At 47.4% G+C, this 11,997-nt stretch overlaps 1 protein-coding gene across 1 annotated transcript; it reads right to left on the reverse strand.

The window, feature by feature from the left end:
* Positions 1-6,847: 6,847 nt before the first annotated feature.
* Positions 6,848-11,778, reverse strand: LOC113622634 (granzyme B-like). Its single transcript, XM_027110967.1, has 5 exons — positions 11,573-11,778; positions 8,785-8,932; positions 8,195-8,330; positions 7,738-7,995; positions 6,848-7,082 (listed from the first exon to the last, which is right to left on the reverse strand). Exons 1-5 carry the CDS (start codon positions 11,631-11,633, stop codon positions 6,939-6,941), a joined length of 747 nt encoding a protein of 248 aa, XP_026966768.1. The 5' UTR covers positions 11,634-11,778; the 3' UTR covers positions 6,848-6,938.
* Between the last annotated feature and the right edge of the window lie 219 nt (positions 11,779-11,997).

Genomic DNA, 11,997 nt, shown 5'->3' on the forward strand with positions numbered 1-11,997 from the left:
TTGTGGTATATTTATTGACTTATGTACATGTGTTCATTTCTGGGCTCTCTATTCTGTTCCATTAATCTTTGTGTCTGTTTTTGTGCCAAATTCATACTGTTTTGATTATGGTAGCTTTATGGTACCGTATGAAGTCAGGGAGGATGATACCTCTAGCTTTGTTCTTTTTCCTCAGCATTTCTTTGGCTATTTGGGGTCCTTTGTTTTTGCATATGAATTTTAGGATCATTTGTTCTAGCTCTGAAAAATGGCATGGGTATTTTTATAGGGATTGCATTAAATCTGTAGGTTGTTTTGGGTCATATCTCATGTTAATAATATTAATTCTTTCAATCCCTGAACATGTGATATCTTTCCATTTATTTGTTCAACTTCTTTCAATCAATGTTTTATAGTTTTTAGAGTATAGATCTTTCACCTTTTTGAATAAATTTATTCATAGGTATTTTATTTATTTTGATGGGTTGTAATTGGGATTTTTTTCTTTCTATTTCTGGGAGTTCATTACTAGTATATAAAAAAACAACAGATTTCCATATATTCATCTTATATCCTGCAACTTTACTGAATTCATTTATTTCTTCTAATATATTTTTTTTTTTGGTGGAGTCGTTTGAGTTTTCTATATATAATATCATGTCATCTGCAAATAGTGACAATTTTACTTCTTTCATTCCTATTTGGATGCTTTTATTTCTTTTTCTTGTCTGATTGTTGTGGCTAGGATTTCCAATACTATGTTAAATAGAAATTGTGAGTGTGGGCCTTTTTGTCTTGTTCCTAACCTTAGAGGAAAAGCTTTCAGCTTTTCATCGTTGAATATGATGTTAGCTGTGGGTTTGTCATAAATGGCCTTTATTATGTTGAGACATGTTCGCTCTATACCAACTTTGTTGAAAGTTTTTATCATGAATCGATGTTGAATTTTGTCAAATGCTTTATCTGTATCTATTGAGATGATCATATGATTTTTATTCTTTGTTTTGTTAATGTGGTGTAGGGTTGATTGATTTGCAGATAAGGAACCATCCATCTGTCCCTTGAATAAATCCCACTTGATCTTGGTGTATGATCCTTTTAATGTATTGTTGAAGTTGGTTTGTTAATATTTTATTGAGGATTTTTGCATCTATGTAGGTCAGGGATTTTCTTTTTTTGTATTTCATTCCTTCCTTCCTTCCTTCCTTCCTTCCTTCCTTCCTTCCTTCCTTCCTTCCTTCCTTCCTTCCTCCTTCCCTCCCTCCCTCCGTCTCTCCCTTCCTTCTCTCTCTCTTTCTTCTTTCTTTCTTTCCCTCTCTTTCTTTCTTTCTTTCTCTTTCTTTCCCTCTCTCTCTTTCTTTCTTTCCCTCTTTCTTTCTTTCTCTCTTTCTTTCTTTCTTTTTTTCCCTCTCTCTCTTTCTTTCTCTTTCTTTCCCTCTCTCTCTCTCTTTTTCTTTCTTTCTTTCTTTCTTCTTTCGTATTTGTCTGGTTTCAGTATCAGAGTAATGTTATCCTCATGGAATGTTTGTGAGTGTTCCCTCTTCATTATTTTGGAATAGTTGAGGAGGATAGGTGTTAACTCTTTAAATGTTTGGTAGAATTCCTTTGTCAAGCTGTCTGGTTCTGGACTTTTGTTTACTGGGAGATTTTTGATTTCTGAATCAATTTCAATTCTAGTTATCAGCTGTTCAGATGATCTATTTCTTCCTGATTCAGTCTTGGAAGATTGTATGTCTCTAGGAATTCATCCATTTATTCTAGGTTGTCCCATTTGTTGGCATATAACTTTTTTGCAGTATTCTCTTATGATTGTTTGTATTTCTGTGGTATCAATTGTAGCTTCACCTATTTCATTTCTTATTTTACTTATTTGGGTTCTCTCCCTTTTTTCTTAAAAAAAAGAAAAAAACATGGGCAGTTTTCAGTATGCTACCTTGGTGTGGGGACTGGGAGCAAGTCTGTGCACTCTTCAAGAGTGGAGTCTAGGGAGAGCCCTCCAGTAAGCCCAATGATTTTTAAACCAGCTAATGGGTCTCACCTTTTCAGTGTCAGACCCCAGGGCTGGGGTGCCTAATATGAAGCTCAAACCCCCTTCTTCACAGTGAGGATCCCTGAGTCTGTGACATCCCCTCATTTTATGGGTCATCACTAGGGATAATGGTCTTGCCTAGATATCATCCCCTCCTCTTCCCAGACTCCCTGTGTGTGTGTATGTGTGCTTTAATAGCCTTGGTTGTAGAAGAGCTATTCTGCTAGTCTTCCAGTTATTCTCAGCAAGAGTTGCTCTATATGTAGTTGTAGTTTTGATGTGTTCTTGGGGGCAGGTGAGCTCGGGGTCTTCCTACTTCACCATCTTGAGTCCACATTTTACACTTTTATTTTTGTTTTTCCCTTCCTGCTTGCAAATGGGGGAATCATCTCCCTTCAGCTTGAAGACTTCTTTTAGTATTTCTTACAGTGCAGGTCTGATGGCAACAAATTCTCTTACCTTTGTTTTTCTGAAAATGTCTTTATTTTGTCTTCATTTTTGAACAATATTTTCACTGGACATAGAATTCTAGGTTGAATTCCAAAAATAGGTTGCTATTTTTTTTCTTTCAATCATTTAAAAATGTTATTTCCCTGCCTTCTGACTTCCATTATTTCTGACAAGAAGCTTGTTGTGATTCTTGTTTCCCCTAAAGTAATGTAAGTTCTTTTCCCCTCTGCCTATGGTCAACTGTTTTCTCTTTATCTTTGATTTTCATTAATTTGACTATTACATGCTTAGATGTGATTTTCTTTGTCTTACTTGATTAACACAGGTTCATTGAGCCTCTTGACTCTGAATAAGAAATGTAGTCTAGCAATATGCCTCTGGAAAGTAAGGAAACTTTTGTTGAATTTTTTTCATAGTGAAATGTGTTTGTTGGCCAAAAGGGTATTGTGTGGGATACCAAGACAGGAAATAAACCCTGGAAGTTCTGCAAGTCCACAGTGAGTGCTATTGGCAGAAGTATGGTCATGGTCAGGGAAGGCAGAGCCATCCCTGTTCCAATGCACATTCCCAAGAGAAATTAGCAAGAACTTGCATCCCTTTAGGTCTCTCGCCCCAGAACTGGCTTGGCAGTTCTCTCTCCAATCACACTGGGACCTGAGTCTTCTTGTGGGTCTGGAGGGCAGGAGGGGTGATGGGAGAGGGTCTTGGTGAGTAGAGGCATTTCGTTAGAGGTCATTGCGGAGATGTTTTACTGCATTTCATTTTTTATTTCCATTACAGAGATCTTGCTTAAGCAAGGCAAGAATTTTTTCCTTGAAGGTGGGGGACAGAGGATACTTCTAAGGACAAGAAGATTTGAAGGAATCAGCATGTTTCACGTACTTACCTGCCTCCATCCAAGTGTGCCCATGAGCAGACAGACCAGCTCACCAGGAAGGTGTTTTGAATACTTGTCAGAGAATGGCTGCCACGGGGGCCCAGAGGCTTGCTCTCTGGGGAGGTAAGTGTCTGAGCAGAGGCTCATGTCTTGTCCAGGGATGCCAGGAAGTCATCACAAGGGCAGGGGTTAGAAAACATGGAAGGCCTCTTGCTGGCTTGGCTGTCAGGGAGTCTGGCTCAGTCCAGGCTCTGTCCTAACCCTATGGTGCCTCCAGTCGGTCACTACCCCCTCCTGGGACTTTGTCTCCCTCATCTCTGAAAGGAGAATGAGGGTCTGCAACAAAGATTCTTAAACCTGTTTTAAATCATAAAACCATTTCCTCAAAATAAATGTAATACTTGAGCTGCACATGTATGTGGCTGGGCAACTTTTTAAAATGCTGTGTTTTTTTGTTTCTATATTTTCCTTTTTGTCTTTTTCAATCAAGGAGCCAGGTCCTTAGTATGTCTTAGGGTTTTTTTCAGCTCTAAATCAGAAGCTGTGTGACACCACTGCTCTTCCTTTGTAAAAGTGCCCAGGTCATTAGGAGATTACGCTGCTGCATGCTTTGTGCACAAAAATGGGAAACGGCGTGCTTTTGAGGGTTATGTGATCCCAGGGTATTGACCCCATGGCGCAGAGGAGCATGGTGTGTTTTTGGGGCAGGATGGCACCTGCACAGAGCTGGAACTCACACTCAGCTCCCAGGCAGTGCTGCATAGCAGTGCAAGACCTTGGGTAGATGGCTGCTAGGAGTGTCTGGCGAGGTGAGCCCAGCACAGGGAGATCCTTGCTCAGCAAAAAATCACATACTCTACATGGTGGCCTCCAAGCCTTTCCTTCCTAAGTCTGAAAAGTCTAGGTCGTCTTGGACTGTATGGATGCAGCAGCAACCGTGATGGCCTAAAGAGCAGAGACGCTTCTCCATTTGTCCAGACCACATGGGCCTCCCTGATTCCAGTTTCATCTGCACAGGCAGGAGCTTGCAGTCATGACAGGGATCATGTTTTTGGTCCATCCAACAGGATGAGTGTGTAGACTCAGATTCTGATTACCTTCAAACAAATACTTCATATGGGTTTTCCTACCACCTGAATGTGTGCGATGACATTCCTACCTGCTACTTTTAGAGTAAAAGAAATAAGGTTGCCCTTGTTCCTTCTTCCTCCCTCCCTGCTACCTTCTCCCCTAGGGGACAAGGATGCTCCCGTGAGCAGAGCGGGATCTTCACATCTAGGAAACAAATGACTCGTTCTAGAGTCACATGTAATAGCACTTCTACAGAGTGTAACCAGCAAAAAAAATAAACACAAATGCTTTATCCCTGTGGACTTCCCACAGGGATAAAGAGATCTAGGCCCCTCAGGTGGAATCATGTGAAGGTGGGAAGGGAGAGAAAAGATTCAGATGAAAGTCAACACTGTCAGTTCCACCCGCGCTCAGATGATAGAACCTGTGTTACCGAGTCCACGTGCGCTCTGCTTGCTGCGTGATGGGCCAATAAATCAGAGGCGAGGTATCGAGGCAAGGGATAGGGCTTTATTCGCAAAGCCGGCAGACCGAGAAGACGGCCGACTGAAGTCTCAAAACTAACCATCTTGTCTTGGTTTGGATGCCAATTTCTTTTACAGAAGAGAGATGGGAGAGGAGATGAGGAAGTAAGGTAAAAAGGCCATAAGATTGGCAACTGTCCCCTGGAATGGCCAGCCTTCGGGAGGGGATGTGATAATTTCTTCTTTCTTTTTTTTAAAAATAAACTTATTATTTATTTATTGTTTATTTTCATTCATTCGTTCGTTTTTGGCTGCCTTGGGTCTTCGTTGCTGCGTGCAGGCTTTCTCTAGTTGCGGCGAACAGGGGCTACTCTTCGTTGTGGTGCACGGGTTTCTCATTGCGGTGGCTTCTCTTGTGTGGAGCATGGGCTCTAGGTGCACGGGATTCAGTAGTTGTGGCACGTGGGCTCAGTAGTTGTGGCTTGCAGGCTCTAGAACACAGGCTCAGTAGTTGTGGTACACGGGCTTAGTTGCTCCGTGGCATGTGGGATCTTCCTGGACCAGGGCTCGAACCCATGTCTCCTGCATTGGCAGGTGGATTCTTAACCACTGTGCCACCAGGGAAGTCCAATTTCTTCTTTCTTGCAGCCATCCAAAGAAGCCAGCCATCTTCTTTCTTGCAAACATCCTGACAGGGTCAGAATGTTTCCCTAAATAAAGGCACTTTCGTTTAACGTTCAGGCAGAGAGGCAGGGTTCCCTGAGGCAGGCCATTGTGTATAGACAGTATCGTTTTAGTGAACAAAAGCAACAGAAAGCAAAGGTTAAAGTAAAAGAAACAGATCCAACATGTAGTCAGATTTGGCTCCTCACTGTTACACCTATCTTATGTCCACCGTACAACCCCAGTGTCTGGCACTTAGTAGGTGCTCAATCAGTGCGTGTGTTGATTGGTGAAAAACATTGTGCTTTTCAGTCCTGCTAAAGACAGGAGTCCTTTCTAACTCAAAAGGTCCCAGGTGACCAGCAGGGAATCTCAGCCTAGAGGCCACCAGCGACTAAAGGGACTCAGGCTACTGAGTGACCACGTGGCCAGTGGACCCTGAACACATGGCGGACATTGGGCTGCATGTGGGAATTGAGCTGGCCCTGACCAGGAGGGAGATGGGGCCAAGGGTTCTGGAGAGACATCCCTCATGGGCCCTGCCTGGTGCCAGCACAAGCCTGGTCCCTCTGATACCCCTCTCTGCCAGGGCATGAGCTGGGTTGGCATCTCAGTGGTGATGCCCTGCTGGAACCCTAGGGTGCTCAGGGTGTCCTGGTGGGAAGGCTATGAGGAAGGGGTCAGCTCAGATCAGTGTGGTCTGGAGGGGACAGGAATCGGTGGACTCTGAGAACTCATGGTGGTGAGCAGGGATGGACAAGAGGCAGCCTGGGGACTGGAGGCAGAGCTGGTCCGTGAGCTCCGAGGAGGGCTGGGAGGACACTCAGCCTAGGTGAGAATGAGGAGCTTCTCACGAGACCCACCCCTGCTCTGTGCCGGCCTCCCTGGCTGTGGGAGAGAAACGTCTGCTCAGGAAGGCGCCTCCCCTCCCCAGTGGTGGGGCTCTGTCCTGGAGCTGCAGCCCCAGGCTGTGCCTGCTTGGTGTCCAGGACCCATGGTGTGATCCCCCCCTCTCCGCCATGTAACACAGGGCCAGGAGCCAAGAAGCTCACCCTGAGCCCCAGGACCAGAGAGGTTCGTGTTTTCTCCTGACGGTGCTCAGCGGCAGCCCTGGAAGGAGGGCAGGCCCTGAAAGACAGGCGTGGGTATGCAGGACCTGGGTAACAGCTTTGCATGGGGTTTATGGGAAGAGATGGTGGGAGGGGGAAGAGGTGGAAGCAGAAAACTGCAAAATTTGGTCGTTGGCTTTCGAAACATAGAGTGGGTGCCTATGAAGAAGGGTCAGTGAGTAAACGAGAAGCCAGCCCTTCCTGCTCAGCTGAGAGACATTTATTCAGCTGCTGATACCCCCAGCCCCCCAGTGTAATTCTGGATCAGCTCCAGGGAAGAAGTTCTGGTTCCGCAGTCAGAGGCTTTTCATGGTTTTCTTTATCCAGGGCAGGAAACTTGAGACTTTGGTGCAGGCCCGTGGAGGTGACCCATTTTTTTGTCCATAGGAGACAATGCCCTGGGCCACATTGTTACACACCAGAGGGCCCCCGGAGTCCCCCTGAGGACAGAGAAGGGGAAGCACTGAGCCAGGTCTCCTCCTGGTCCTGCCTCCCTACTGTCCCAAGCCCCCTCTCGGGGGAGGCCACCTTGCATGGCCTCCAGGTAGGAGGTCAGAGGGCAGGGCAGGCCCCCGTGGTCCCCTCGGCTGCCAAGCCCTGACCCTGGACATTGTCACTGCTTCACTTCACCAGGTGGCAGCACCCTGTCCTCCCCCAGGTCTCAGATCCTTTCTCTATCAAGACGCTGTGGGACTGTGGGCTCCAAGCTGCTGTTCAAGGACATGGAAGCAGGTTGGTGGGCTGACACTCAACAGGGAGGATGAGCTCATTAAGCCAGGTGGGTTCCAGTTCTGAGGAGGCACCTGGTTTTAACTACCACACACTCAGGAAGCCCAGTTTTCTAACACCTGTGCCTTCGTGTGTTGCAAATTCCCGCTCTGAAGGAGCACCAGGTTGAGATTCCCCGTAGGTCTTTTGTAGACTTGCAGGGGCCCTAGGCACTCCCAGCTCTGGCTGTTGCCCCTTCTCTTCCTGGAGAGAAAGGTCCCAGCTTAGAAGGTGGGGCAGTTCCCACACTGCTTGGGTCCCCGGGTCCCAGATCTTCTACAAACACGTGTCTCCCCAGAGCCAGGCAAGGTAGGTGGTCATTCTCACCTTAAAGGAAGCTTTGTTTTCCTTCGGGTCCCCCACACACAGCTGAATGGCATTGTTGTAATAATTGTGTAAGTAGAGTTCACACTTTTGATCCTTCTGTATGGTCAGCTTTACCTCCTGCAGTGTGTCTGAGTACGTGCCCAGAGCGACCTGCCCCCAGCCGGCTACACTGCACACCCGTCCTGGCTTCACCCGAGCCTTGCGCCTGGGCAGGCTGAGGGGTCTCACGGCTGCAGTCTGCTTGACCTTTCTCTCCAGCTGATGGGAAGAGGCAAGAGAGTCCAGCTCAGCCAGTGGTCCCCGGGCCTGGACACGGCAATGATGCTGCCGTGTCTTCCCTCTCACCTGAGCCACAGGGACTGGTCAGGCAGCCAGATGGGAGGGAGGAAAGGGATGCGTGGCAGTGGGAGGGGAAATGATCTGTTTCCAGGAGGGCAGGAGAAGCAAGGAGGTTTACCTTTAGTAACATGATGTCATTGGAGTAGTTCTTTTCATTATAGCCTGGGTGGGGGATGGCTCTTCTCACCGGGATGACCTGCTGGGTCCTCTCCCGATCCTTGATGTTGTGGGCCCCCAGGGTGACGTTGACTGAGCTGCACAGACAGCAAAGCAGGAGGTGGAGTCACAGGAGATACAGCCCGGGAGCCGAAGGGCAGGTGACACCAGGGCCGGGCTGCAGCTGAGGGGAAATGCAGGCAACAGGAGGGCCCCGGGGGCTGAACTGTCTGTGCCCTCTGTTTCTTGGCAGGCAAGGTCGGATTCTGGAGCCATTGGTAAGGGCACAGTGGTTCCCAAGTGTCAGCCCCAGGAAAACATGTGAAATTGCATTAGTTTGTATTCTGATACCAAGGCATGCCCTATCTCTAGTCTCTCTTACTTCAGCAATGCCTCTGACACTGACCTGCCCCTCCCCGCTGCCCTCTTTCTCACCCTCTCAGGAGCCCTCCCAGCTCATGCGTTCCTAGGAGGCTGGTTGCTTCCAGAGAAAAAGGCAGGGCTCCCTGTCAGGGGTTTTCAGGAGGGTGCGGGCTACTTCCGGCTCCTCACCTTCCCCAGCAGTGAGCGGCTGTCAGCACAAAGTCCTCTCGAATCAGGAACCCACCGCACCTTTTTTGATCATCCTGGTCCCAGATCTGAAGAAATGCCATGTAGGGGCGGGAGTGGGGCTTGACCTCATGGCCCCCGATGATCTCCCCTGAAGGAAAAGACTGTTCTGCTTGTGTGCAACCACTGACTGCACCTGGCAGGCATCGACTTGATGCTCAGAACTGCTGGGCACTGCAGGTCCAGCCTGGCCTGAGGTTGGCAGTGTGAGGGGCCTCAACATCCTCTTCTAGAAAAGGGAAGAGCAGCAGTCTGGGTCTGTGAAACTGTCTTCCACACATAGTTGGAGGTGAGCATACCTGTCTTAGGTACAGCAAAGTCCTAGAGGCTTCTGAACATTCCTCTCCCGACTATGCTTTGTTTTAATGAGTTTCTAAGGGCCCGGTAATCCCGGGCCCTTTAATGAGTTTCTAAGGGCCCGGTCATCCCGTGATGTCTAGCCTAGCTTTCCAGTGCTCAGGGCTTTAGAGGAGGGATCTAGATGTCATCATAGCCTATTTCCCAGGGCCTGACACACAGTAAGTGCCCAATAAGTATTTGCTGGCTACATGAAGGAATGACCACACCCCTGTCCACCCCCCACCGACACACACACAAAATGGGCCTCTGGAAGGGGGTTGTTGGTAGGGCCAACGCTGGTGGGATTCTGGAAAGGAGAGAAGTTCTGGTCTGCCCAACAGTGGCTTCATCCTTGAAAGAGGGGAGCCAGTAATGGCTCAGGAAGAAAAGCAGATTAAAGACCTAAATGTAAGGCCAGAAACTATCAAACTCTTAGAGGAAAACATCGGCAGAACACTCTACGACATAAATCGCAGTAAGATCCTTTTTGACCCACCTCCTAGAGAAATGGAAATAAAAACAAAAATAAACAAATGGGACCTACTGAAACTTAAAAGATTCTGCACAGCAAAGGAAACCATAAACAAGACCAAAAGACAACCCTCAGAATGGGAGAAAATATTTGCAAATGAAGCAACCGACAAAGGATTAATCTCCAAAATTTATAAGCAGCTCATGCAGCTCAATAACAAAAAGACAAACAACCCAATCCAAAAATGGGCAGAAGACCTAAATAGACATTTCTCCAAAGAAGATATACAGATTGCCAACAAACACATGAAAGAATGCTCAACATCATTAATCATTAGAGAAATGCAAATCAAAACTACAATGAGATATCATCTCACACCAGTCAGAATGGCCATCATCAAAAAATCTAGAAACAATAAATGCTGGAGAGGGTGTGGAGAAAAGGGAACACTCTTGCACTGCTGGTGGGAATGTGAATTGGTTCAGCCACTATGGAGAACAGTATGGAGGTTCCTTAAAAAATTACAAATAGAACTACCATACGACCCAGCAATCCCACTCCTGGGCATATACCCTGCGCAAACCATAATTCAAAAAGAGTCATGGGGCTTCCCTGGTGGCACAGTGGTTGAGAGTCCACCTGCCGATGCAGGGGACACAGGTTCGTGCCCTGGTCCGGGAAGATCCCACATGCCACGGAGCGGCCCGTGAGCCATGGCCGCTGAGCCTGCATGTCCAGAGCCTGTGCTCTGCAACGGGAGAAGCCACAACAGTGAGAGGCCCGTGTACCGCAAAAAAAAAAAAGAGTCGTGTACCAAAATGTTCATTGCAGCACTATTTACAATAGCCAGGACATGGAAGCAACCTAAGTGTCCATCAACAGATGAATGGATAAAGAAGATGTGGCACATATATACAATGGAATATTACTCAGCCATAAAAAGAAATGAAATTGAGTTATTTGTAGTAAGGTGGATGGACCTAGAGTCTGTCATACAGAGTGAAGTAAGTCAGAAAGAGAAAAACAAATACCGTATGCTAACACATATATATGGAATCTAAGAAAAAAAAAAAGGGGTCATGAAGAACCTAGGGGTAAGACGGGAATAAAGACACAGACCTACTAGAGAATGGACTTGAGGACACAGGGAGGGGGAAGGGTAAGCTGTGACAAAGTGAGAGAGTGGCATGGACATATATACACTACCAAATGTAAAATAGATAGCTAGTGGGAAGCAGCTGCATAGCACAGGGAGATCAGCTTGGTGCTTTCTGACCACCTAGAGGGGTGGGATGGGGGGGTGGGATAGGGAGGGTGGGAGGGAGGGAGATGCAAGAGGGAAGAGATATGGGAACATATGTATATGTATAACTGATTCACTTTGTTATAAAGCAGAAACTAACACACCATTGTAAAGCAATTATACTCCAATAAAGATGTTAAAAAAAAAAAAAAAGAAGAGGAAAGCAGAGGTGGGGAAAGGGACTGAGGAGCCTGGGGACTGAGCAAAGGCAACAGCACCAACTCCGAGGTCTGCTGAGCAGTTGCTGAGGGAGCACCTGTCTCATCCTAGATGCAGAAGCCAGGCCCACTCTGCCGTCTTCAGGGGAATTGATTATCTTCTCTTTTCCAGTTTCCGACCCTCTGCCATCACTTCTAGGAAAGTTCGATTTTCCACACAGCAAATGTAGGGCTGGAGGAGGGGATAGTACCCACTGGCTTTTCTTGAGAACAACCTTTGCTCTGTCACTCCTGCTGGAGGCGTATCCAGCATCATACTTGGGGGTATGAGATGGGACGGGAGCTGGTGTTCAGAATGTTTCCAGTGGATAGAGGGATCAGGGGTGTGCAGAAGGGGCAGGTGATCGGTGCCAACTGGGGTAAGAGGTTGGGCCTCTGAGGGTGGGGATGGTCACTCACCAGCCTTTGCCCTGGGGGGCAGTGAAAAGGCCAACAGGAGCAGGAACAGGAGTGGCTGCATCTTCCCAGGAAGGCTGCCCAGGTCGGAGCTGCTGGTGTTTCCTCCTTGCTCTCTTTTTAGCCCCCCCAGGAGAGGAAGGAGGTGCAAGTGGGCTCAGTGACCTCTTGTTCCCCTCTGGTTTTGTGGTGCTTCATCCTAGAAGGCTTTCTACGGAAGCTGCCTCGCCCCCACTCCGTCTACCTGATGACGTTCTCTGGGCAGTTGTGTGAGAAACATGTAGTGACCACATGGGTACCCACAGATGATGACTCAGCGCAGACCACTTGTTCCAGCCTAGAGCAGGAACCCAAGAATACAGGGCGGGGACTGTAGGATGTGGTATCGCCCAGTAGAGGTCCTGGAGCCCAGAAACCTGAGTCATCAG

This window comes from Aethalodelphis obliquidens, unplaced genomic scaffold (assembly GCF_003676395.1).
Source record: "Aethalodelphis obliquidens isolate GAN/ISIS:26980383/991018 unplaced genomic scaffold, ASM367639v1 scaffold10, whole genome shotgun sequence".
In the NCBI taxonomy this organism is placed as follows: domain Eukaryota; kingdom Metazoa; phylum Chordata; class Mammalia; order Artiodactyla; family Delphinidae; genus Aethalodelphis; species Aethalodelphis obliquidens.

Bases quoted from the DNA above. Each gene is read 5' to 3' on its own strand.
- LOC113622634 (XM_027110967.1), bottom strand. From the start codon at position 11,633: ATGCAGCCACTCCTGTTCCTGCTCCTGTTGGCCTTTTCACTGCCCCCC. The intron at 8,933-11,572 runs GTGAGTGACCAT...CTTTTCCTTCAG, and splicing joins GCCCCCCAGGGCAAAGGCTG to GGGAGATCATCGGGGGCCAT. The intron at 7,083-7,737 runs GTGAGAATGACC...CTCTGTCCTCAG, and splicing joins AAAACAAAGCTTCCTTTAAG to GGGGACTCCGGGGGCCCTCT.